Source organism: Betta splendens, chromosome 2 (assembly GCF_900634795.4).
Source record: "Betta splendens chromosome 2, fBetSpl5.4, whole genome shotgun sequence".
Taxonomy (NCBI): Eukaryota; Metazoa; Chordata; class Actinopteri; order Anabantiformes; family Osphronemidae; genus Betta; species Betta splendens.
The window spans coordinates 24,584,450-24,612,364 of record NC_040882.2 but is presented as its reverse complement, the minus strand read 5'-3'; the positions used below and the strand labels follow the sequence as shown (position 1 = coordinate 24,612,364).

The window sequence follows — 27,915 nt, the reverse complement described above, 5'->3', positions numbered from 1 at the left end:
TAATCGCGATGTCACTCAGTTGTAAAAGTATGACAAAAAAAAGCGGAAAGAGTAAAATTAGCCGTTGGTTCGAGTAGATATGAAGTGAGCAGATGCTGGCTGCACTTGATCCCTTTAATGAGGTTAAGAGACTGGACTCGTGGATTCCTCCTGATGCCGTGAAGACAGATGGTGATAGGACACGACCTCGGTTACTGCTAAAACCTGAGGGTGTTCTCATTGCACAACACATCATCTGACCTCGGAGAGGATCCTGCAGCCAGCGGACAAATAGGCACAACCTAATTGGCTACAGATAAAGCCCATGCGCCATTGCTCCGCTAACAGGTAAGCTACGCAGCCGCCAGCTGCCGGCGCGCGTCGCAGCGAATCCCGTTTGCAAACTCTTAAGGAGGACTTACGTCATTAGCTGGATGAGGCTTCGTGCTTTTGACACAGCGCACCTTAAGGCAAAGTGCAGCTTGGCACGTTTTGGACGACTTGGCAGCATCGTTTACTGTAAAGCCTTGGGGAGAAGCACATGCTCCAGACAACATGGATTCCACAGCGCTAAGGCTAACCTCCGCTGCCTGTGCGGGGCAGATTCACGTTTAAAGTTGAGAGGTGACCTTGACACAGAGAGCCTCCCACAATAGTCACCTGGAGCTGTAAATGCACCGAGCATGCTCGCCACACTGTGCAGGGCATATTTTAGCTTTATCAGAGGAGAGTTTAGCATATATCTCATTTCAGCTGCAAAAAGAACACTTTATTCTCCTCAAGATAAATCATTCATCCAGTGATTGACCTCTTAGTGGGGCTGTGATTCTAAAGGGATCCCGACCTGTCAAACCTGATTTGTTTCAAATGTCAACAGGGCCACGAAGGTGCCCCGAAGTGAACTCCCCCGTGATGAAAGAATTTAACGAGAAAGAGGGAGATTTACCGCCAGAGATGGAATTTAGTAGTTGAGCATAAACTCAATTTATCATCAGCGCATTATCCTGCCCTCTCCTAAAAAAGTCGGGGGGTTGGGGAACCCTGGCGCGTCTTCGATTAATGACCCTTCCCGAGTGCATCCAAAGGCGTAAAAGATGTATTTTCCTTCTGCGAATCGTCTCGTAATAAAACAACAGATTCTCTTATACGCTCTGCGATGCACAGCTTGCGGAGATGGTGTCACCACAAATGAATTTTCCTCCTTCACAGTTTTGCATAGCAACAATGGAACGTCCCCTCGGAAGAAATGTTCACCTGAAAGAGAAGTACAGCGCACGCGGCTAAATGAAAGAGCCGCTAGCAAAGCCGATAGATACATTCATTCATCCACGAAACTCACCGCACTTTGTCAAGTGTCAAATTACACGCCGGCCGAAAAAAAATCCATCCCAGCCCTGTGAAAACTGAATGATCTTTTACTGGGAGGTCAATTTTTTAACCGTGTGAAGAATGAGAATTGTCGGCGCAAGAGGTGGTAAATTAATTTGTGATATTTCTCAAGATCTATATCCCGAGCTACTCGCTATACCACACGTGGAACTGCACACAAAATAACAGCCTCAGAGATGAAGAGTGATAAATAAATACTGAAGCCTGGTACCTGCAGCAGCGGGTGGGTGTTTTTCCCAACCCTGGTTTGATGTTTTTATTTTATCCCTTGTAATACACCTTAATGCGGCTGTGTAATTAAAAGAAAATCAAAAAGCCCACGTCCCCTAAAAAGCTGTTTAATATATTTCTACATAATGTGAAGACAAGCTGAGCTCCTTGTTAAGAACACTATTAACTATTTCCCATGTAATAGAGTTTATAACTAGGTTTCAGCGTGTGGGTCCACAGAAGGAGAAAGACAAAGGGAACATGCCCAAGCTGTCTGCTAAAATGAAAAGCGTGGGGGGGGGGGGTCTTTCAGGTCCCAGCAGATTTTTAAAGGCCTTGATGATCCTTCCCAGCTAAACTTAGGATTATTTCCGCAGTTGGCAGTTCATCACGTTCGCACGCGGGAGGTGCTGAGGGCAAGACTCTTGTCAGGAAGGCATTCTGCTGCCAATTAGTCTCAATCGGGAGGAAAATAAGGGCTGCGCTGTTTCAATGCTTCCCTCCCTCGCCGCTCCGCTCCTCCCCACATTACAGTCGTTTTCACCCCTTTATCACGGTGATCAAACCTCGAAAAGCCACGAGGCTCACAGTCGGGCTCACTGACACAGTCGGCCCGATCGAGCTACTTGTGTGAAATCGTTCTAATTATCACTCATTTGCTGTGCTGAGGAAATTTAAATCAAAGCTGGTATTAAATGGAGCTGAAAAAGTGATGAACGTGTGTTTTGTGGAAAACGCAGTCATGGTGAGGTTGAAGGGATAAAACCACATCAAGTCAAGTTCACCTACTTTAATAGACTACAGTATGGATTCAAATGGTTCAGTAATTAGTTTCTTACAACACAAATAGAAGCACAGAGCTTTTGTGTGAGCCTCTATTCCAAATTTACCAAACTAAAACGACGTCAGCACTAACACCGTCCCGCGTCGCCACGGATACCGGGCCCTGACGCTACCGAGCGTCAAACACGGCGTTGAACCTCATTACGCTCGCTGGAGCGCCGAGCGTATTCAGCTCCGGGGACGCCCAAGGTGCAGCACATGCCAGCGAGCAGAGGAAAACACAGCTCGACGCCCACGACTGGCCGCTCCACCCGCGCCTCCGCTCCGTGTTCAGCCAAAGCCTCCTCACGGCTGCTACCGGGGTCCGTCCACAGGTATGAATGTCCACGTACAGTGTTTAGATGGCGTCAGTAAAATTTAGTGAAGATTTAAGTTGCTACAGGTAGCAGCTAGTTAGATTAGCTTAGCATAAAGTCTGGAAATTCAGTGGAAATGGAGCCCGGCATTGATTTTCTCGTGCACTGTAACACAATCACAGTTTCCACAGAGCCTTTGATAAGTGGACTGTTTGATAAGACTATCACAGCAGCACTTTACCAATAACCAATGTGCCAATAACTCTGTAAGTAATGCGGCCGGGCTCCGCCGCGTCCTTCCATCCCTCATATCCGGCTGCTGCCAACTTCAAATAAAAGGAGCAGCGTCGTACAATAGAAGCAATCAATTGGTGAAGATAAAGCAATTCATATCTCCCAAGATCAGCCTGACATAATGCAGCCGCGCCGCCCGTCCGGCCTGGTCTGAGCAGCTCAGGTGCTGAGCCCAGAGAGAAGGTCATAAAGAGTCGCTCTCTTCATGCTAGTATGAGCTGACAGGTCACTCGCCCTGAGTCGAGCATCAGCTACTTTATTCAAACCTTATGAAATATGCAGCTCACCGGGAGACAAAGGAAGTGCTCCGGTGACACGCGGCGACATGAGCTGCTCCCGCTGCGAGCGGCATCGTGGGACGGCACCCGCCGACCCCTCCGGCCGCCGAACGGCCCTCGCCGCGTCTCCACGACGCCCCAGTCTCATCCCACACTATGCGAATAATCACTCGGTCTTTGAAAATTAGCTCCTGCGCCGCAGAACTCTCAGGCTGGCTGGTGAGTGCTGAGATGATAATTCTGGGCAAAGGTCATTTATCTTGTTACGGTGGAGGAGACTTAGACCAGTTATCGGGTTCTGTACTGTAGAGCTGTAATACTGCAGCAAAAAAAAGGGCCCGGTATCTGTGCGAGTACAAATTGTTGCGTAGATCAAATGAAATGGATATGTCACGCTGCAAGCCATCACGCCATCCGTCTGCAGTAGCAGTGTATAATTTGCAGATGTCTTGTCTCTATCAGTCCAATATCATGACTTCCCTTCTCTAATACCCGCGCTGACAGGAAAATAGAACATCTTTCATTTTGTCACAGTCTTAAGCAGAGCTGCCATCTCGCTGCGTCAAAGCCCCATCCGTCGGCGGCGTCACTCACGGCGACGCAGACGCAGCCTCACATCGCCGCCCGGGTTTGAAGCCTGTGATGTACGCAGCCAGTGCTTTCGGGCCGGACTGTTTATAGTCGGAGGCTGCGCCGCCGCCGCAAATTGTCCTCGCTGCGACGAGGAGAAGCTTTAAAAAAAGTCGCCTGCTGAGGCAACACAGAAAGTTGATTTGTCCTCTACTGTAACTCAACAGTAATTGACTGTGGTCGAGTACTTAGGAGTCATTTCCAGCCGCAGAACCCATCGGTGAGGGAATTAGTACCAGTGGGCTGCCTTTGTGTTTTTCTGTTTGTTGAATGAATGTGCTTGAAGACAAGTGTAGCATTAATAGCCGGTGTTTTAAATGCTCCAGATTCACCAGCAGGTTCGTCAGCTCGCTTTCAAAGCCTCCAACTTTAGCAGCCGCACTGATTCATTCATCTATTTCTGAGTTGATAAATATATTCTTCTCCTGCACGTCTGCACGTCTGCTCCATTAGAAACCCGCATATTTTTAAATAGTCTTTTTCAGCTCTTTACAAAACAGGTAAACTACAGACAAACCAGATTTAATGCTGATGATGATGGAAAAGCCTTTAGTTCTGTCACAATTGACCAGTTAAGAGTTGCCAAGGAAACAACACGTAATTCCATTTATTAGTTCTGTACACACGATATACTGTAGCAAACATTAAAGGGAAAAAGGAACCAACAAAGCTTCCACTTTACCAAACCACAGACTGGACTGGGCTCAGATACTGGAGCTGCCTAATCGCGCCCGTTAACGTTTCGTTGTCTCAGCACTCCTGCGAAAACTTGTGCAATTAAAAGATCCGAAAAATAGATGGCCGTGATAAGATGTCCTTGGCAGCAACAATGAGCGCCTTTGATCTGGGCGAGCCGCTCTCTTAGTGGAACAACTGGAAGCAGCTTGTTAATTCCGCAGGCCTGCGCTGCTCCCACATTCAGCCGTGTGATTCATCTCCGCGCGTCCGTGGCCGCTGCCCTTAAACTTCATTCCCCGCTGTGTCCCTGCTCCACGGGCCTGCTAGGGAGCGGGCCCGGCTGCCGACGATGTTTATCATGAGTTCATTAAGGGCACAAAATGGCCGCCGTTTCCCCCCACGAGCCATTTCCTAAAACGCTTTTATTTATTGCCTGAGAGGCTGCGACTTCCTGCCGTCCCTGCAGCGCGCGCAGACAATAGCACGCGTATCTAGTAAAGCAGCTCTATTGTTTATTGTTTCCTCTCTTTGTCTCGCATATCTTCACCGTTATCATATTTTGACTGCGACAAATTACATGCATAAATCACTGTTGAATTGTTGCTCTTGTCTGCAAGGTGATCAAAGCGACGTTTGGAATGAAGAGGCCTTCTGCATGAGCGTCCACATCTCCCAGCGTCTAATTGTGCTGCTCAGAGAGAGCTTCAAAAAGGCAGCGGCTGCTGCTGGTGCCATTCGTTTAGCTGTTATTCATTCACGGGTAGGACGTATTCTGACAAAATATTTATGCGCTGGGAAACATCAACATCATTTGTATCGCGCCTGTTATGCAAGGGCAATATTTGGAGCGCTCCGTTCTCCTCATCCGCAGCCGATCGCTTGTGTTTGGTCCGCATGGATGGAAGCAGCTGCTTCCGTCAGCGTCGACATGCATCTGCTGCAGTCGGGTCACAGCGAGCGCTTGTTAAAGGTCCCCGCCTGGTTCGGCCCTGCCTCTGTGCTGCTGGAGGTGGAGGAGGAGAGAGCTGTGCGCCTCAGACGGTAAAAACGCCGGGGTCCCGGCCGTTCCTCAGGCCTGTCGGCCGCTGAGCCGTTCCTGCTTGTTTGAACACGGCTTATTCGCCGCTATCATCCTCTGAGAGGCTCAGGCGCTGCTTTGTCTCGGGGCCGTCGGCTGCAGATAAATGCCAGATGCTGAGAGCGCAGATACGGCCGGACCTCTCAGACGCGTCCGACGGGTGAGCGGCCCCCCCCCCCGCCGCCTTCACCTTCCTCCTCCTCTTCCTCGCTCGCTACCTGCTGCCCGTCCTCAGCGCGTCACAGCAGCCGCCTCCCATTGTCTTGCGAGTCATTACATTCCGCTCATCACAGCGCCCGTCTCGCTGCTGACACAACTGGTTGTCGTCGCTGAGGCGCGTTGGCATTCACAGGCGCCTTCTCCACCGGGACCCTGGCTTTTACTAACGCTGTCTGAATGTATACGTTGGTGTGTGACAGATACAGCGTGGACTTGAATGGAGAACCCTCGCATGATCCTGTCACGGCTCCGTTCGGAACCACGCACCTGTGGACTTAGTTGGACTATTTCCACAGAGCTGCGCTGATCTCACAGGGCACGGCCGTGTGGGTGACCTATTGAGCGGCATGAGTCTGCAGGAATACCAACCTGTGGGCTCTTTAAAAGTGGAGTGTGCAACAATTAATCCATTATGCATGAACTTCCTCCTGGGATGGCACAAGAGGAAACTTGGCCAGAATGCCAACTTCGTGCTGCACCGGGCTTCTCACCTACTGTACAGGCGAGCATCAAGAAGACGAGGAACGAGGCTGCTCTCACAACAGAAGCAGCAGCGGCTGATGGGAATGTTGTGATTTTACTGTCATTATGACGGGCAGCCTGAGAAATTGCCTGGAAATGTGTTCAGCTTCATTTGCACGCTGACAACACATGAAGAGATTCATTTCATAATGAGACGCAGAGCATCTCCACAAAGGGGTAGAAAGAAAACACACGCTCTCATAAAATGATCGATAGCCCACAAAATACGACAAAACAACACTTTTTATAGGTTAGTGGGTCTCTGAAGTCCATCTTTGACAAATGGGTAGAAGTGACAGGCCATTCCTTTGATTGAACTGCAAGATAAACGTGACATTTCTACATTTTCATGTATCTTATCATATTATTTTTATATTCTAGTGCACTTTAAATTCCCGAAAATAATTTAGCTGATCAAACATTAAAAAAATAATTTAAAGCTAATCTTGAAACGATAACAGCAAACTAACCTGTGACTATACTGTAGTTGTGCTGACACAGATACACAGAGAACACCAACAGTCTCCCGAGGAGCCGTACAGGTACTTTATAAAATCTACTGTAAGTTTTTGCGTATTCACAACAGCACTGGGATGTGCAAGACATAAATCCCAATCAGCGTGCTATTTTTGTAAAGGTACTGCCGAACGCCATGGGAGATGAGCTTTCACTACTACAAAGATGACTTTTCCCTTTGTGCTCTAACAGTAGCAGCGCCTGTAGGTGTACTGTGTTCCACAGGAGCCAGGGGGCATCATTAAAAAGTTGAGAATTATCCACGGATCACAATAAAAATCGTCTCCAGTTCATTTAGTTCTTCACAGCTCATCTGGACATGTTTAACCTATTCCACCGAGCGCACAGTGGAATCCGTGGGGTGTCTAAAAATGAACTTCAAAGAGGTCCATTTTTAAAAGTAAAAGAAAAAAAAATCAAAATAGTAAAAAGATCTTTAAAAATATCACACTACAGCATGAATCAGAGCCCAGTTTAGTGCAGGCAGGATGAGCAAGGTGCTGAAATAGCATGGAGCCTCTGTGAGTCACTGGGAGTGGAGGGTTCTCGTGCAGACGGAGGTAACTGAGCGTCCCGTGAACGGATCACCAGTTAAATATATCACAGCGGTTTTATTGCTTGGCTGTGCATTAATATTGTGGCGATCTACTGGAGTCTGGTGACGGTTTGCTGTCTGAGGCTATTTTTTTCTCCTTTGCTGAGCGGGGGTATGGTTTCAGTTTGGATGTGTAGTTGTGAATGGTAGGACTCAGACTCCGCCTTTGTGCTTAATTGCCTCTTAGTTTTGGCTTGAACCCACAACCCAGTTGCTGCTACCGTACGTTCTCCAGTCCAGGCCCGTCTCGCTGCCTGTCCTCCTCCATCACCGTGTTTTAGTTTGTCCAAATCCATTCATACATACAGTAAGCTCCAGGTGATGCAACAGCAGCAGGCTGACAAGGACACGCCGGTGTCGCCTCCGAGTGTTCTCTCTGAGGGACGAGCGCTCGCCAATCATTCAATAACGTTGAGTACATGAGTTCTACTAACCTTATTTTCACTTCTATTATCCTTCAGTGTGCTGCAGTGATTGCATTTTCACATGGACTGCTTATGTGCTCGTATGAGACTGAGTCGCCGCAGCATCACATTCGGTCCGGCCCCGTCTGCTCATGCCCTGCATGGGCCTCTTTTATTGCTTCACTTGTGAGTGTGTTTATATTTGTGCCGGTGCAGGGGTGGATGTGGCCGCGGCGCACGGGTACAGAGACGAATGATTGTTGGCCTCGCGGTGTCAGCTGTGACAGTGGAGAGGCCAAAACAGCTGCGCTACCCCCTCCCTCCCGCGCCGCGCTCCCCCTTTTCATCCGCGGACCCCCTTCTTCCCTTCGCTCTGCCCCACATCAAAGGGAGTCTGTGGCACGGCCTCGGCCGCGCCGGCCGCTTGGCTGCGGCCGCGCCACTCAGGGCCATCTCTGGTTTAATGCCGCGTGAACATCTCAGTGAAGCCGCGAAGCCTCCAACTTTGTTATTTAGTCTTCGCCTCGTCATCCTCCATCCGGACCCATCACTGCTCTCTTTGTCTCTCGTCTCGGAGAGATGCTGTTGCATCACCTGGAGCTTACTGTATGTATGTATGGATTTGGACAAACTAAAACACTGCGGCAGGAAGTTGCTGCGTAGCTGTCCGTGAAGGCTGAGGGGCAGGGATGCAGGTGAAACCTGCCACGGCTAATGCTGCCCTGAGGTTCCTGTGATGTGCACTATGGGCTTCATGTCAGCAGACGACTTGGTGACTCAACACGCCCGCCGAGGCGGCCTCACACGCGCTTTCAGAAGGGTTAGTCAGCTGTGTAATCCTATACCTGGAGAACGAGTGTGTGTGTGTGTGTGTGTGTGTGTGTGTGTGTGTGTGTGTGTGTGTGTGTGTGTGTGTGTGTGTGTGTGTGTGTGTGTGTGTGTGTGCGCACGCTGCAGCAGCTGCAAGGATCTTTTTTTAAAGGCCAACTTTGCAGAAGTTGTACTTTCTGTGCTGAAGATGCCAAAGTTGTGTTGCTATGTGGTTCACATTGTTCTCAACTTAAGGGGAGGGAGGTCACTTCATTACACTGAGAGAGACACAGTGTTTCTCAGAGGGAGGCACCAGGGCACTGGGCCAGTCAGGCACCTGCTGAGGAGAGGAGAACACACCTGGGGTTCGGCTCGTGTGTGTGTGTGTGTGTGTGTGTGTGTGTGTGTGTGTGTGTGTGTGTGTGTGTGTGTGTGTGTGCGTGCGCACGTGTGCGCACATGTGTGTGTGTGTGTGTGTGTGTGTGTGTGTGTGTGTGTGTGTGTGTGTGTGTGTGTGTGTGTGTGTGTGTGTGTGTGTGTGTGTGTGTGTGTGTGTGCGTGCGCCAAGCTGACTGAGCATTAGCCCAGAATAGAAAAGCCTTCTGAAGGTAGTGTCACCTCAACAACTCCCTCAATCCAGTTCGCAAAGCATACTTGTGTACTGGCTGTGTTATTCCTATAGCAATACTGCTGCTGCTGCTGCTGCTCCATGTGAATCTGAGCAATAAGGAACGGAGCCACCCTGAGGTATCTGACTGCAAAGTAAGAATATTCCTACACAGGATGTGATTAACGTATGAAGGCCTCTACGCTTTATTTCCAAAGAGATAAACTAAATTAGGATGATGTATTGTATCTGGCTGCAGTTTGATGTATTGAAGAGTAAAATAGAAAAGAAAATAGAGCAGGGCTTCGAGCAGATGAAGGAGGAACAGCAAACCTGGTCGGAAATGGAAACGATTAAGCCAAGCTCTCATTATAGTGTTGACCACTAATCCATTCACCACTTCCAGCTTCATCACCTCTGTTCATTTAGGCGCTAGTGTTATAAACACATATATATAGATATGTGGGTCTGTTGTTGTCTGCGGTGGATTCAAATCATTAGTGTTTGTCTGTGCATTTGTTCCCTGTTGCCTAAAGTTTGAGAGAATCTCTATTTTTGTTTAGAGCACACACTTTGGTTTGCATCTCAAACAAGAAGTCACAAGGTTGTTTTTTTCGGTTTTATATTTAGTCATGGTATATTTTAATCATCAGTTTGCTCATCAGCCCTGGCTGCGACTGCAAGTTGATTATAGAACAGCAAAGCAGGACAAACGTCTGTCACTCTGAGCATTTGGACCCAGTTACGACTGATTTGCTCCTCTCAACATAATAAATCCTGTCGGGACCCCCCCCTCCCTTGTCTGAATGTCACCCACTTTTCTAATCGCCCATATTGACAACATGGACGGACAGAGACAACGCATGTGTACAGGGGGACGGAGTCTGTAAATGTTGCTTTTACTGAAGAATCAATGGAGAAATCATCCATTAGTGCACATCAGCACAAAGGGGGACTAACTGTCGCTGATATTTTCCTTAGGGGGAGACGGAGACTTGGGGATAGGAGAACGTTACTGTCAACTCGTGTGACTCTGCAAGGAATGATCGATGGCGAGCTGGAAGCTGAGCAGCCGTAAAGACAGACACTATAGACTAGACAAGGCCCAGGTGTGTTCAGGCGACACAGCGCCAGCTCCCTTTTTCCTCCTTCAGCAAACATCAAAAATGTGTCAGAGTAATGGAGTTGCTCTACCCGTTCATTAATTAAAATTTAACACCTACATAATTAAGCAGCTACTTTAATGAAATCTCTCACACTTGGAGCCGAGAGGAGAGCGACAGCATCTATGCGGCGATAACGAGGCAGACGATGTTAATCTATAGGCAAAACCTTAAAAAGGTGTAAAAATACAAGCTCATTTTCACTTAGGAAGAACATGAAAGGCTCCCGCAGCTTTCGCAAAGTAAATCCATTACAGAAGTCGAGCCTGCTTTGCTCCAGTCTGACTGATCTAACTAATGTCAAAAATGTACTTTTCTGGGGGGAAAAAAGAGACAAAATCTTGCAAAGCTAATTAATTTGAGCAGGAGAAATGATCTTTTCTGTGCAGCCGGCGCCGTAACTCAAAACGCGTTCGAAAGGTTCTAATCTCTGCCGTAGTATTTTCCCACCACATCTCACCAATCTTAAATTAGACACACATCATAATGACTTAATTTCCCTCCCAGAGAAATCCTTGGGCAAATCAGCGTGGGCGTCCCAGGGCTGCACGTGGACAGAGATCAGCGTTACGCGGCGCCCTGTTACCGCGGCGACATCTAGGAACCGCGAACAGAGAGACAGAGGAAACAACGGCATGAGATGCGCTGGATGGTCCATACAGTACATTTGATATGCCTGCGCATGCAGATCTTCAAAAAGAAAAATCCCCGGGGCTTTCTTATTATCGCTGACTCCAATATGCTTGAGCGCTGTCATTACTTAGTTTAATGCATAATACACTCTGTTGCTACATGGGGGGGGGGTGTACAGAGAGCACGAAGGCAGTGCTGAGGGGGGAGAATATATACCCCCCCTCCCCCGTTCCTGACTGAGCCCTGCCTGCCTCCGCTGTCTGTCTGCGTCCCTGTCGCACACGCACCTAATCCTAGGAGGGGATTGTGAAGAGTCCCACGCATAATGAAGGGGATATATCTCCTCACATAAGCAGGCTTGTTGATGTGAACGCTAGCACTGTGTTGCAGTTAGCGCCCCTCACACACGGCAGCACAAATAAAGCCTTGTTTGATATTAAACATGAGCGGGGATGTGGGAAGCGGTGCGAGAGATTACAGCGTCGGGCTCAGCGCCTGTTCAGCACTTCGCTACCTGCCGAACTCCAGCCGTGAACTATGGGGTCCATTCGACTCCGTGCAGCGCGTCTGCGTCCGCCACGTTGTACCTGTGATGTACATGCACGCACCTCCCAATGAAGGCGGGCGGATGTAGTGTGGCAACAGAAAGACATTTTAGGAGCAGTAACACTGACACATGAATGTGCTCAGAAAATAAAAAGGCAACCTCTGACCCGCGCTGTTTGCAAGCTGCACACACGGTTTCCATCTTCGTGGCAGCGAGCCGCTCGGAAAGAGCACAGAGGTCAGTAGAATGCAGCAATTTATGGAAAGAACAGCCCCGTTTGTCCACCAAGAATGAAGCTGCAGCCCCACTGGTGTATTAGCTTTACGTCCGTGGACAGACGCCCAGAATAGTTCTGCAAGCGCAAGCATTTTGAAACTTCCACTTGGAGGAGGAGCGGATGTGTTTCACTGAGGGTTCCGCTGCTGCTTGTCGTGCAGGGTTTGGAAAAGTCTCGTAATGCGTCCTCTGAAAGCCCGTCATCTCCTCACGCCACCTAAACACCGCCCTTCCTCAGAGCGAGTTAATCATGCATTGACTGGGCCGTGACGCACAAGTCTTGAAAAAACCTCCTTTTAAGCGTTTAAGCGAACGATTCGCGTTCCCGTGCGTGCGGCTTCGTTCCGAGCTTCTTGGCCACAAAACAGGAATTTCTCTGTAATAAGGATTTCACGAATTACGACAACATGGATGAAGATCCGTTTAGGAAGCACCAGCAGCTACACTGCTGAAGTCAAATTCAGCTTTTTCATCCTATAGATTTACTGGCTGCTTTATTCAAACCTACATTTAAACTCCTAAACTATTATTTTGATGGTGAAGTTGACATTTGCCCCAACTTAGTTTTCAGTGCATGTTTGTGTGTACATATGAGCGCCTGAGATCAAGGCTGTTCATAAAGAAAGCTCTCATACTGCTTTTCCTCACTGAACCTTTCTCTGGGAAGCCTGCCTTCCCCTCAGTCCTCATTAGAGGAGTGAAATGTTCTTGATGACGGCCCTGATCGATCTCCGGGTCATGCGAGAATGGAGGATATATTAAGCTAAAAAAAAAGAAAGAAAGAATGAGATGCCCTTCTAAATAAGTGTGTGTACTCAGCTGAACTGTTGCAGGGCTGAGATTCAGCACCTCGGACAGCTCCTCAGACTCCAGCGATGACTTTATTAATGCTGCTGCATTTTTAAGGATCTGAGCATCCACTTAAGATTTTAAATCATAATTAGAAATATTAATATTCATTAATAGACATGCTTGGCTTACTTTAGAGACTGTGTACTGTATTGTATGTGACCCTACGGTACCTGCACGTCAGATTACTGGTGTACCGATGTAAAAAACTATCCTGTTACATCACCTTCATTGTTAGTTCCAGCCTCAAGTAACTGAATGACTTTGATTACAGTAGTGACATACCAGTATAGCTGGCTTTTGTCAGAAGCTATTCACAGTCTTACATGATTGACTTTTTTAAACATACAGGACATTTAGAACCTTTTACATCATATTCAGGGCAAAGTACTGTAAAGGCAGAGCCTCTGACAAACAATTGATGAAAAGCACCTATAAATGTTCAAGGGGTTGGACAGAATCACTGATATAATGAATAGGGTGTAAGGATGACAAAGTATGACAACCAAAAAAGGCAAACTAGGAAGAATCAGGAAAAAGGAGTTGAAAAGTCAGAATTAGTGGATTAGTATGCGACAGTCTGAGGGGCCCTTTGAGCTTTCCTATTGAGGACTCCCTTCCCTCCAGGTGCCCCGTGCTACAACAAGGTAGTGAGCTGTTAATTATGCCAGAAATGAAGAATCTGCCGCTGATGTGCATACATAAACTATAAAATCTTGGTGCGCGGTGAAATTCATAATGTATGAGTTTGACAATTGATATTCCAAAGTGGAACATTTAGTTCAACACGTGTCATTGTATTAATTAAAAAGTTTGTGCTGAGACTCACGCTCCCAGTTTGAAGAAACGGTTCGATATTTTTTGGGGGGAAATTTGCTTGTTCGTTCCTGGTTAGTTGACAAGATCAATAAAGCCAGCATATCAGGCTGTCCTCCTGTGAAATACGACATCTTAGGTCGATTGGAACACAAGCAGGAAAACATCAACACATAAGTCTCAAAGTTTCACATCGTCTCATGGCCGAGGTGATCGATGCGCTCCCACCAACTACTTCCCTCCAAGTTAGACTCCAGCCTAAGACGTCCTTGTGGTGCTGTGTCTGCAGGACTTAAACAGGAAGTCAGTGATGCTTCCCAGATCCACCCGTCATCCAGTCACTGCTCTGCTGTCTATAACCGCAGCTCCACAGATCTGATTGTTATTGCTGCCACTATCTGCGCTTTCTGCTGCTAATTGCTGTTTTGTGCCCAGTGGCCATGGCTGTGATGCAAGCTGAAAATGCACCAGTATGTTATTTGGACAGTTAAACTGTCTTTGAAGTACAAAATCTGTCCCTGTTTAAATTCTGTAAGGAGACAACATGGAGGCAAACCACCCAGTGTGCCAGTGCTGATACAGGTTTGTTCAGTGAGATGACCACAATATGAGCCTTCAAACACACTCCTGTGTGTGACTGACAGTGCTTTTAGGAATTTGAACAGATGAAGTAACACTTGTGTGCTGAGGCCCAGGGCACCACAGGACCCCATGGGACCAGATGTGCAGCACGCGACCCCAGGATGCCTCTCTGCGTGGCTGATGGCTTTGTGCGCCTGTCGTCGGTGCTGATAATGTTAAGTGGCTTTGTTTTCGCTCCGTCGCCGAGATAACGCGGTGGGAGACGCCTCCTCCTGACACGCTGGTGATTGGCTGAGGTACCGTGACAACCTGGCACAGGAAGGAAGGAACCGCTGTATTTCTGGATGTGAGCGTTGTCAGAGGCTCGGCTGTGGCACGCTGGGAGGTGAGAGGAAGGTCGCACTTTGTCGGGATAATTAGCTTTTAGGTTTGAGATTGAATTAAGAAGTTGGAAGTGTGAGCTGCTCAAGTAAAAGTGAATGTCAGACAGATGGAGGACATGATTCCTGTGCCTTTATTCCTCTGTCTGAGCATCCTTTGATGAATTTAATGATCACGATGCTACGAATAGAAGTTTTTTTGTTCTGTGGCAATGCAGATGATTTTTACAGATCACCAGTGTATCATGACCGATCGTTAGAGCATCCACATCAGTAAATGTTATTATCTAATACAGTTGATGTCATTGTTCTTCTACTAAAACTCCCTAATGGGTCACACATTTGAATTTATGTACTCATTCTCATATATTTTTTTCGTTTTCTAGAAACAAACGTGATTTAAAGATCCAAATTACAAAATCATTCAAAAAAATGGCTCCATGCTTCACAGCGAGCCAGGAAAAAAGGACGCCGCATCAAAGTCCTTGATTCAAATACTATGACGACACGGGAAATGGACAATAGCGATGCAATAAAATCCTGATGATATCATCGCTCGGGGCAAGAGAAGCTCATAAAGACAGCAGTGACTTAAAATGTGGGCCACTGTGTTTTTTTCTGGAGTAATGAGAGCTGTAATATAGCTGATGAAATCGGGAGCCCGTGGGCTGGAATTCAAGAGAACCAAAGAGAAGGCATAAAAGCGTTCGATTATTATGCCACTGGCTTTTCTCATAATGCAATAGCGTTAAATGCCACCGAAATCAGGTAAATTCTGTATTTATGCAGTGAAGCTGTGCCATTAGGTCGATGTTGAGCGCTTTGTCCTATTTCGCCACAGCCGTGCATCAGCCGAGCAGAGCCGGTCCCCGGCTGCAGTGGCGGGAGGAGGCAGAGAGGATTGTCTGGTTTCCCACACACGGCGGCCCAGCCGCCGCACCGAATTAGACGCGGAATGAGATGTTTTGTTGGTGTTATTATGCTCACATTACGCGGATTGCTAGATCTTCCCCACTGGGCCCAGTGGGCTTAGTGTCGGAGAGCGAGGGAAAATAGGAGGAGAGAGAACAGAGGAGGAGGTAAGGAAACCTGCCAGAAAAAAAGCTGCCTGGCAAAATGACAGATTCTCCGGGTTTATTTAGGGAGGGGGAGGAGGGGGGAGGAGGGGGGAGGAGGGGGGGGGGGGGGGGGGACCGGGCTTGGAGATGGAGCAAAATTGAAGTAATCAAGTCCTAATGTGTTCGAGCTTGCAAGCATCCCTGGCCCTATTAAACCCGGGGAAATAAAGACAGGACACACCAAAATGTCAAGCTTTCACTACTCCTGCCTAAAATTTAAGATGATTAAGCCTCTCCAGTCGTGGGAAAAAACAATGGCACTTGAAGTAATCGGTGGCAGTTGAGCCACGGTCTTGGATTATTAATTGCAGCTTGAGCGGCCAAGGTTTCAGTTTTGTGGGCACGCAGCTGTGAAGCGCTTTATTTATTTATTTCCCTCGCTGTTTGTTGTCTTCCCCTGATTAATGCGGGGCCTGAGCTGCATTCCTCCGTTTGCTTAAATAGCCGTAACGTATAATATTTGCATAAATGCAGTTATTGTGAGGAGCCAGTGGTGTTAATCAGCCCATGAAGGATGCGGTTCTCCAGCTGGAGAACGTTAGGGTTAGTGGGCACAGACGCGTGTTGGGAGAGACGGCGCTGGCACAGAGGTGCTGTCTGACATAATGAACTTCATTCAGTGCAGCATCTCTCATGTCACTCAATATTTAATCAACGCCGGCTTCAAATAATGACTTTGTCATGCAGCACAGAAGCAGCAAATGGGATTTGTGCTCAGCGGGGACAATCACATTTAATATTATTCCTTCCACCCAGTGACTTTGCAGGAAACACTCCCCTGCCTAGGTGAGGCTGGTCCTGAGTCAGATCCCTCCTCAGCGCTCACGTCTGGAGCAGTGGGCTGCGTGTTGGTGATAGGCCGGTTCACACAACCACACCCCGCGCCTATTTTATATGATTATACTGTCATGGGTGGCTGTGAATGATAATCACCTTTCAAGGTGAAGTTTTTATAATTATAGATACGCCTCATTTATGACATTTACACAAAAACACCTCCCTCCTTCTGATAGTTGAGCACAGGGCACTGACTGGATGCCTCGGTGGTAGAGGCCGACAGGTATTTGTTAGGGAGGGGAGTGTTTTAGTTAATTGGAAGCTGTGCAGGTGCGCCCATAACTTACCTAAGATCCCCATTGACAGAGGGATACTTCACCCGGGGGGAGAGGGAGGTGGGCGGCCGGGGGCCGGAGCAGGTGTCCGGATGCCTCGATCGATGGCTGCCATCTTTTACGCCGCAGGAGGCCAGAGCCCCACAGTGACCGAGGCTGCGAGAGCGAAATTATAGCTATTTGCACACGAGAGGCGATGGGGAGGGCGGGGAGAGAGAGAGAGAGAGAGAGAGAGAGAGAGGGAGAGAGAGAGAGAGAGAGAGAGAGAGAGAGAGAGAGCAAGAGAGAAAGACATGGCCCTCAAGGAAAAAAATCAATGCTAATGACTGGTGAGTGCTGCCACACATAGTGATACACAGAGTGTGTGTATGTGAAAAGTCCAAAGGACACATTATGTAATGAATGCTTGTATGTATATAAATACATACAATCCACGGTGGTGTAGCTTAAAGGACTGTGGCTGCAGCAGTGGAGGTGACTGGCATCCAATTAAAAGATTGTTAAGGAGGATGTAGTGATTACTGTCTCTGGAGCTCATTGATTGCTGATGGCTGCAGCTGTCTCATTAAGTTCTCAACTACCTGGGCCTATTTTTTATTTATCTGTTTCTTTATTTATCATTCCCGCCTACGCGGCGCAGCTAATGGTCTGGCGGCTGACCTTTCCAGCGACACCCTCCCACCCTCCGCTTGTTCTTCTCCGCCGTCTCGCTGAGGTGGCGGCTGAAAACTGTTGGCCGCCCGCTCGGCCGGCGCGGTGATTTACGAGGAGACGGATCCGATGGCGGAAGCGTGCGTGCGTCGCCTCCCGAGCGCGGTGATGTCACGGGAAGAGCTTCTTTGGCGCTTCGTCCCATATGGGCCAAAAAATACAGATGGGCAGAATAGAAAATCCGACTTCCTTCAAGCATTCATGAATTTAATGAGTAGCTCCCGAAAAATGAGCTTGCAGAGAGATTGCCAGCAGGAGGTACACAAAATCTGCAGAGCTACAAAGAAAGTCTTTAATCTTTAGGAGTCTCTAAAACTCTCCCATAACATCATCATTAATGTTGAAGCGCAGGTACGCGCAGGCTGACTGTAAAATGAACTGGGCTTTGTAAAGCCAATGTTAGATTCCTGCTCTGAGTGTGTGTGTGTGTGTGTGTGTGTGTGTGTGTGTGTGTGTGTGTGTGTGTGTGTGTGTGTGTGTGTGTGTGTGTGTGTGTCTTTCAGTCCTCGTCCTCCCTGCTTCTCTTTATTCTACCATTGACCTACTTTCTCTACTTTTGCCCAACGATCGGGACGAATCAGCTGCTTTTATCACTGTTCTGCACTTTCTACCTCAGCACAAGAAGCTCTCCAGACACGAGCCCTTTCGCACTGATAAAGGCCGCGCCGCATTCGCGTCCACAAGCACCTGTGCATCATTATGCGCATCGGAGGCAGGGGCCATAAACACATTTGCAGGCAAGGTGGAGACAAGATGATGGAAGCAGCCTATACAGCACAAGGTACAATTTTCTTGCAGAAGTGCAAATGCAGCTGCAATTTTCATCAGCAACAAGCCCAGAAGCAGTAGCTGCAGCGCAAATGGCCGGCGGGAGCATTACTTTACGCATGAAAATGAAATGTGTCCCCTCCAAAACAGGCAACAGATCAAAGTGATGGCATTGTAAGGTGCTTTACGTCGCTGTGCTGGAGTGTGGTTGCAACCTAAATGTGCCATTCTTTCACTTTTACAGTCCCCTAAAACATAAAGTTGGGTCTCACGCTTAGTTGAGCTGCCACAAACACATTGCTTTCATTAAATGTAGGCTTTGTAACTTTATGTGGAATATATTTTCCTTTATTAGACATAAACTCCCAACCAGAGGAGCTAACTTTGATGAAGCTTTCTTATAACTGCAGAGGCTTTTCTGTGGACGCACTGACGTGCCGTCCTGTTGTTTCAGCGCTGCGTTCGCTGTGCGCGTCTTCCCCTTGTGACAGCATCACTTCCATCCCCGGAGAAGCCGTCGTGGCCTCCCCTCTCGGCCCATTAGGAAACTGTCTGCTGCTTTTAAAGGCGATGACAGGAGCTGCGAAGCCTGGCCATTATTAAATCTCCCCCAAACTCCGCCTGCTGAGAGCGAACGGCTCAGACTCGCGACATATTCATTAGCTGTAAACCATGCTGCGTGTGCTAGCGCCGCTAGCACCGCTTAGCCTGTAAAGAACCAGGCCTTATGAGGCCTTCTTCATTTTCATAACTTTAATTAATGTAATTTCAACGAGTACAAACACAAAATGCTGATTCGTGGCTGCTGGCGCGGCACCGCTCTGGAAGACGAACGAACGCGGCGAACACAAAGCTGGATGCGACGGCGGCGCCAGAGCAGGGATTATTCTTTACCGTCCTTCCTCATTGCTGATAGAATTTATGCAGTGTTGGCAAAGAGCTACGTGTGAATTATATTACACGTGTACAGACAAATACCAGTGTAACGATATTCATAATTTCCGATGTATTGGGATTAGGATTTTATTGCATTATGGAAATGATTTTTGCCAGTGGGTAGAAACTAAACATGCACATGTGACTTGACAGTCAGCAGCTTCCTCAGTTCAAGAAGTTCATATTTAATATTAGGTTTTTAATATTTAGAAGCATTTTAAATATTACACTCCCATTCAGTTTGCAGAGGCTTTTTCTCGATTGCTTTGTTTTGGGTCAAGATTGATAAGTGGTGCCTGAAAGAATTTCCACTATACACTTTAAAGAATAAGAAAATGGAGACGGCACCATTAATGTGGTTGCAAACTCCTCTTGGAATTATTCATAGCCACAGAAACGCGGTCCTTCCTCTTTCTTGTCTCCTGTTTGTTCCGTCTTGTCCCCTCATGCATCTTTCTTTTGTTCTTAATTCGCCTGCCTCCCTCTGCCCTCGCCGCGCGTCTGTCTGCGTTAGCCCGCGTGCTATTAGCACCAGCGCTATTAGCGAAGCGCGTGGTAATGATGCAGCAGGAAGCACACGATAACACAAGGCCTTTATTTCACTACTACCTCACGTCACACTCCAAACTCTGGGGTTGAGTGAATGAAGCGCTTCTCAGCCTGTGGCTAGCGAGTGAGCGGAAGCATTCAACGCGTTTTAAATCAGAAGGTGCGACTATGCTCTCTGTCTTGGGTCGACAAGTTCCATAAAGCGATTGGCTGTTCATACAAACACAGAGCTTTTGTCCGAGACTTTGCGAGCAGCTTCATTGCATTGGGTTCTTGAACACTCCGGTGCTTCATGGTCAGCGCTCTCAACCAGTAGCGTTAGCATCCATTGATGAAGTTAGCAAAAATGCTACTTCTACTGCCAAATGACTGCAATGGAGTTTAGCCAAGCTAACACAGACACCAAACCAGATCAGACCGTAGACGAAGGCTTCAGTTCAGACTGCTTCTGTGAAGTGCTGTTGTAAGATTCTAACTTTACTTGCTAGAATGAATGTGAGGGAGCTGATAAAATCCAACTGCACCGTCCATTTTTTAGCAATGTGGCGCACTGATAGTTTTTCGCTAACGATGCAGTCTAGTGACAGGTATATTACAGATACGTCCCAGAACGCGGGGAATTGCACCGACTCATTAGGAGTCAGCTCCGTATGCCACCAACCGTTTTTAATCCCAGCTCCGGGCTTTGTTATTGCTGCTAGCCAGCAGCAGCTGTGAGCAACTTCTCCAGCCTCAGCAGCTTGGCTGTTTGCGCTTCCAGCTGTTTCTTCCTCCCAGCACTCCTCTGGACCACATCTTGTGTTTTACATGATTGATTATTTCAACTTTTAACAATTGTTTATGTGATCCCATGTGATGCGGGGCGAGGAGCTCTGATTGCATTAGTCTTCATGGAAGCAGATGCGTTGCTGGAGTTGCTGTGGACGGAGAGTGAGGCCTGAGGGACGTCAGGTCATCCAGCGAGGTCCAGTTATGACTTGTTACATAGAATGCAGCTCACAGCCACTGAGGGAAACTGCACTGGGAGCAAACGTGAGCTTCTCTGCGAGGATCACTTCCTCCGCCACGAAGCCCATAGTTTGCTTATTGCTCTAAGAGGCTGTTTCTGGTACAGTATAAAGAACGTAGATCTGAGAACCCGGCTCCCTTTATTGTGCATGATTCACGTGAACATATGGCAGCAAACGCGGCTGAATCTGTATTTAAGCGCAGTGTGGGAAGCACAACATAACACGGGTCTCGCTTGTTAAAGCGCTCCCCCCATTCTCTGCCATCTGCCTGCAGCAAGTCAAAGCGAGGACACAGCACTGCAAACTAAAGGTATTTTTAAGGGTTTACACTGTAGCACAATTCCCTCTACAATTTTCACAATAGCGATCCAATTTGGCCCCAGCGTTGGCCGCTGATGGCCGAGGACACATGACAGATTGTGGCCATAGAATAGCACTATTTACTCAATGCAGACAATAGCAGCACTATTAAAAATACAGCCCGTTCAATTTATATCACGCTGGTATTAACGCTAATGAGTATATTAGTTTCAGACTGTCACTGGGAATAAGAGGCAACATTGATCTCTTGTCATAATGCTCATAATAGATTTTTTTTCCTTCCCGTCCCCTCCTGCATATATTATTTGGCTGTTTTCCGTGGTTTCCTATGGGAGTTGCTTTCACATTTAAATTTTTTTTCCAGTATAAGAAAAGGCTTTTCTGGTGGTTTTTAATGTATTTCTCGTTGGATGCAAATTGGTATGTGCAGCCTTTGAATTATTGTTGTTTGGATTTCCATATAAGTCCTCCTCGCCACGCATTATCTGGAGGAAGAGGTGGTTTCTCCAAACAAACAGGAGGAGATCATATTGGAGCTCAAATCCCTAAATAAGACAAGGCAATTTTATTACATTTATTGTCTCGGTAGGACCTCACAACCCGATGCACTGCCTGGACATTTCTTCACAATTGCTGATATTAAAGTTGAGTTGGACTCATGCTCCCAAATGATTAAATGACCTGGAAAATCTATGAGCCATGGATTACTATAGGCCGGGCACATATAGCTGACAGATCCCTGCTTCGACGTTATTGCTTTTATTAGTTCCCATTATTAAAACACACATCAGCGCTTGTATATATTACTGTAAGTTTGAATGTGGTTCTGTTTTTCCTATTAATCTCCAGAAGTCAATTTAACGACAGCGGGTCAAACCTGTGATTGGCTGCAGGATATTCGCAAATACAGCAACATCAACATGATTATCCCTGATTGCTCCTTAATTTGTGGAGGATGGTCTCTTTGTGTGGAAACTATCCTGCCCCCATTACCTCTCTGCACACACTCAGACCATTCTCTTCTACGAATAATCATTTTATGAGCAACACCATCAGAGCAGCCATCCACTTAGCCCAGTCCTTGATTACAGAGTCTATTTGACAGGCCGTAGAGGACAGTGAGAGTTTTGGCCTCACCCAGGGGACACACTTGGCCCTTCCAGTAAAAAGAGGCCACTAATGGAAGCGGAGGCCCTTGTCTCCACTCTACATTTTTATGCAGGCAATCCAGGCATTTATGGTAATCATAAAGCTGGGCCAAATGGATGCCGGGGTCAGCTCTAAACGCAGAGGAACGGCGACGCAGCCTTGTTTACAGCTGCCGGTGCTGCCACCTCCCTGTGGGCTCCATCACAGCAGGTGTCCATGCAAGAGAACGTCTGGCGTGGATCGCGAGTGGGACCCCTCCCACATGTCTGAGTCGCTCTCTCGCGCTCACTCGCTCTCTCTCTCTCTCTCTTTATGAACCTCTGAGGGCAGTTTATGAAAAATGCATTGGCTCAGTGGGGCGAGCAGCAAACTTAATGTTGAGTGTTGCGCCCCCCACCCCCCACTCTCATGCCATGACACCACCTGTTTGTCATGTGTTTCGGCACATGGGCTGCTTCACAGGGAACAGGGCCGGGTTAAAAAAGGGGACGTCTGGAGAATCATCCCTAATCATTACACTTTATTAATATGCAAGTTTAAATGCGGATGCTACTGTTTCTCTGTGGAGATGCTCCGCTGTGATTGTGGCACAGCCTGGAGCGGAATGCTAATTTATTTTCTCATTTTCCCTGGCTTGGAAATGATTATAGCTGGTAGCGCACGCAGCCTTGCCAGGAACCACGAGAAGCTACAAACAGTTGTCCTCGCTGTAGCACCATGGGGGCAAGAGGTAAACAGCAATGAAAAAAATGAGAGCGGATTGTTGGATGGGTTTTAGCCGCGTGTGCTACAGGAGCTGCGAAGATCACCCAGTCCACTAGCGCGTGCAGGTGCTCCGATCGCAGGCAACGCAGGACCCCTAATGCAAATGACAGGAAAAAAGTGGGGGGAGAAGCTTTGAGTGCGTGGGAGAGATTGTGCAACGCTTAACGAGTCATTTAAGAACATAATTTTCAATTATGAGGGGGGAAAAATGACTTTAGCTCCAGATTAGATTAAAGACTAGTGAGGATTTTACAGTGCAGGGAGCATTAGGAGGAAATTATGCTGTGATACAGTAATCTGATGTAATGCAGTAGAAAAAGTGAGGGAGGACAGAGGGGAGGCACGGTCTAAACCCCTGTGGGTTATCTGTTTGATTAGCACAGGGAGATGTTCTGCTTGATGTTACATCAGTGTGGGAATTGTTCATTCACAAGCCAGTGAACTAAGCGAACGTCTGCAGAGGACAAATTAGACAGAATCAGCTCCCAACCGATCCTCATCAAGTGTGTTTGTGAAATTCAATCTGAGGCGCGGTTCCTGTGCGGATGAGCAGGATTACGGGAGCAGTGCTTCCTATTGCTTTGCACAACAGAGTGACAGGGGCTGCAATAATGCGGTTTGTTACAGCAGACTCTTATCAGTGGAATTTAATCTTTGTCCACTGGAATTACACCCAGAGACAATTCAAATATACTGTTTGACAATCTAATCCATATCCATGGCCTTACAAATCCCTCAGTGCATTAATTCATCCAATACAGTCCACAAGATTAATAGTAGGCCGGGGCGAGATGTGATAAAGCAGCAGAATACATTGTCCCACTGGCCACCAGCACACAGGCTAATTTGTATGGGGCTCAATGGCAGTGCACAATGGTCATTGTTAGGACTGATCAGATTTCATAGACGCTAGTGCTGTGATTAGTTGGAGGGCTGCTGTGTTCGCCGGTGGAAGACTAAGAGGCCACAACAGGTGATGCCGCTGTCTTACTGTATGATGTCACTATGACAACAAATCCAAAGCACCTCGTCGGGCAATCAAATGAGAGAGACAGTACATTACATTACCAGATAAATAAAGAAAAAGAAAATCCGTCCATTTCATCAATGGAATGGAGAGAAATGCTGTATTGAGTAGGTGGATTCAAACGTGGATGATTGTGAAGACGGCTGCTGCTCTGTTTGCGCTATTTCCAAGCGGTCGGTTCCGTCAGTGCAGCTGCTGATGTCACGCACCTCGCTGCAAACACAAGAGGAGCTGCCTTTCATAGAACTAGACGCTGTAGAGAGGCCCTGCTATTCAGAGGGAAGGTTCACAAGGACACTTGGCTTTAAGTTTCCTGCCAAACGCTGACGCGCTCACGAGTGAAAATAAAGTAATGTGAGTGTCGTGACCCAAAGATATGTTCTTGTGGGTGCTGACAGAGTTGTCCAGTGTTTAACCCCTTGGCCTAAGTGGGGGCACTTAATGGACTCCTTGGAGATGTAACCTCCCTGTGACTCTGAGGCTTTTATAACCTGCGCTGCCTCCACACACACGTTGGCATAGCTAAAGGTTTTGCTGAGTTTAAGGTAGAGGACGCTCCTGAAGCAGTGCTAAATCATTCCTTATCAGGGAGGTCACATACTGTAAATATGATTGTGTGTGGAGGTTTATATTGTGTCCGTCCGATATCCAGGACCAAGCAAATGAGCCCGTCTGCCGCGTTTTAGTCTCCACGTATGGATTTGCGGCCAACGCTGACATAAAAGACAAACGTCCACTCGAGGAGAACTGGCAGATTAAGTGTTTGTGACGTAGTTCAAAGGCGAAAACAGTCTCATACTCAGACTACGCTCCGCGGCAGCGGGAAGAAAACACATTCACGTCGGAGGAGAAAGGAAAGAAAAAGATCTGGTGTAAAGCCATAAAATACAATTCATCTTGTCACGGTCCCAGCGAGGAGCGTGTAATCACAATGACACACTGGTGTAATCCATTTAGAACACTTTGGCTCAGGCCTGGGCTGCTCCCACTGCCTCCGCAGGCTCGTGCCACCGTCTCCTTTTCAGACAACTTCCACTGACTGCCTGCAATTAGCCAACGCGGCTAAGCTCCCGTGGCGGCGGCGGCCACGTCCACCTGCTCGGCTGCTACGCGACCGGTCAGAGCCTCACATGCACAGAGATAATAACCTGCGCGGAGGCCGAGGTGAAGCCTGAGCCCGTGGCTCCGCAGACCTGTAATCTGTCTGGAGAGCTGCTCTCCCGGCGCCGCCGCGTTCGGGCCGGACCCGCCCAGCCTGACTAAGCAATGAGCCCAGAGGGATGGCGTCGCCGGAGCACTGAATCTCATTCAGGGTTGCTTGAGCAAACATTATCCCACACTGAGCCACCGCCAGTGTGTGGAGCGAGGGCCCCGGTGAGTTATTACACAGCGAGTTTAATCTCACGGCGGGAGATGCGCCGTTACCTTTCAGGGCGGACGCCGGCGCGACCCGGCCGGGTCCGTTCTGCGCCTGCTTCTTCCAGCGCGATCCAGGCTAATTGAACTAATTACGCACTAAAGAGGGACGAAATTAAACATCGTGTTGCCATTAAACTGTGGATGATTTATACTGGTATAAACTTTGCCCAGCACCGTTGCCCACCAGTAGCGTGTCTATGCATGGTTGGCTTAATTATGAATATCTGTGAGTATTAGTTAAAATATTCAGCCTCTCGTTGAGACCGGAGTGGGGAGGAATGATAAATAGCGCTTTTCCTACCACAGTGCGTCTCATGAAACACTTTTAATACACTATTAATGGGTTTTGAAAAGGCTGCAGGTCCCACATGTTGTGACGAGAGTTTTAGCTAATGATTATTTTCATTACCAACTTCTTGTTCTTTAAATACTGACGTCATTTCACTACTTTTCTAATTCCCAAAGTCTCCAAATCATTGCTTTGTCACTTAAATAAACATAATCTTTAATCACCAAACTACTTCTGATCACAAGTAGTGCTAGTTAATGAGCTATAACAATGGTCATGAATTACACAAACACGGGGCTGAGCCAATAAACCGCAGCCTCAACATGTCCTTCGGCCTAAATGACCATATGGCCTGTTGGCCAACCGGGATGCAAATAGTGTCTCGTCTGAGCCACATATTTGATTGCGCAACATTTTTAATGATGTATCTGTTGTGGAAATTGTCGTCAAACGAGTCCCAATTAGCGAGCCACGCTAGCTTTGTATTAGGGATCGTGATTTGGTTTAACGGTGCACGAGTCGTTTTGAATCTAATCTAATTGCTACTGAATGAGGCGAGAGGGGTGATGTGAGGATGTGAGGAGGCGACTGCCTGCAGAGGGTCCCACATGACTTACAGGAAGCATGAGCTGCCAATCACTCCTCAGCCTTAAAACTCATATTGTCTTTTGGCCACGAAAGGTCATCCAGCCCAACCTAGTTGGAAATATCAGTTACAAGCCCGCTAGTCCGATAGCTCTCATATTTCAGGTGCTGCCAAAGACTGGCACTTATCTTGCAGGCAATAATGTAAACTCTTTTTCTCCCGGAGCATATCGCATTCCCCAAGTCAACAGTTCAATCTCACCTTTCTCGCCCACTTCTCTCTGAGCAGCAGATGCCATAATTTTTCTTGCCCCCCTACCGCCCCCCGCCCTCCCTCCTTTGTCTCCTCACCCACCTTCATTCTGGGCCCACTAGATGGATCAGCTCCCCTCCATCCCCGCTTCCACTGTGCCTTCTCAGACTGCAAGATTGATTTGTCTACAGGACGCCTCTGACCTTTGATATGATCCGATAAGGGATGCGTGGCCCTAACCGAATTAGACAATCAGGGGGGAGGCACATTAGGCCAGAGATGAGGGTGTTTCCCTTTCCCTCACAGCATCCCTCTACCTTTTTCCATGATGGTTAGATTCTCCGTCCATCTCCTGCCCTGCCCCTGTCAGACACCCAGGGGAAAATAAAAGATGTGTTTTCAAATTGCACTTTGCCTAGAGGCTCTTTGGCGCAAATTTAATTTTAACCTTACGATCGATTTTCACCTCACTCCCAACTCAGTGGTTCCTAATGTTATCCGTGGTGTATTTCTGAGCAGTGCAGGAATAGAGGGAGGCTGCGCTCAGGACTAGCATGTCAGAGGACACCGCACATAATACGTCTTCCTTGAAGAGTCTGGGGAAAGAAGGATTGAGGAGCTGCTCTTTATTCCGTGTCTTTTATCATGTGGGATGGCCTCAAAATGTAGTTTCCACAGGATGACTTGACTTCATAGTTCAGTTAAGAGTGCGTGTTCGAGTGGATGCATGACACCCACTTTTATTTATTTACGTATCCTCGCCTCCTTTTTCCCTCCAACCAATTAAGTCCAGATGTAGCTGATTAAAACTGCAGACTCCAGTGCCTTCTGTTGTGAAATTTAAACAGCACACGCAGGCGGCATGCCTGACACTCGTGCTTCTAAAAATACACCGAGCACCAGGGGAGTGGGTTTCATCTTATCACTAGCCGCTAGCAAATTATGTTGAAATGATGTGCGATGAACCCAGACCTGAGCTGGATTGGCAGTTTTGAGTGGTTCGGGTTAAGAGGAAGACACTAGCTGATTGCTGTCGTAGTGCTTTTTTTTCTGTTGTTGTTTTTAGGCTTGGTTTGCTTTTGCACTTCATTGAATAAATATCGAAGTAAACACAGGCGAGGGGGATGAATATGAAATAATCAGATCTCGCTTCATTTCAGTTCCCGGCTGTAAATACTGTTTTACCTTGCATCATTACGAAAACCGCATCATCGTATGACAACAGGAAATTCGTACACGTCGTCTTTAAAGACAACACTGCCTGTTTTGACATGGTGGAACCTCTGGGATGTCAGGGCTGAGTGAATTT

At 47.7% G+C, this 27,915-nt stretch overlaps 2 protein-coding genes across 49 annotated transcripts in view; one reads left to right on the top strand and one right to left on the bottom strand.

Annotated features, from left to right (window-relative positions):
- Window positions 1-27,915, top strand: part of LOC114851386 (5,6-dihydroxyindole-2-carboxylic acid oxidase-like) — a 323,305-nt gene that overhangs the window by 221,638 nt on the left and 73,752 nt on the right. For both annotated transcript variants that reach the window (XM_029143235.3, XM_029143236.3), the window contains one exon: window positions 10,330-10,457. In XM_029143235.3, the coding sequence (XP_028999068.1) occupies window positions 10,398-10,457 (60 nt within the window). In that variant the 5' untranslated portion in view covers window positions 10,330-10,397. The remainder of the gene's footprint in view (window positions 1-10,329; window positions 10,458-27,915) is intronic.
- The window catches only part of LOC114851385 (receptor-type tyrosine-protein phosphatase delta-like), a 269,652-nt gene that overhangs the window by 231,478 nt on the left and 10,259 nt on the right, over window positions 1-27,915 (bottom strand). The window lies entirely within an intron of this gene.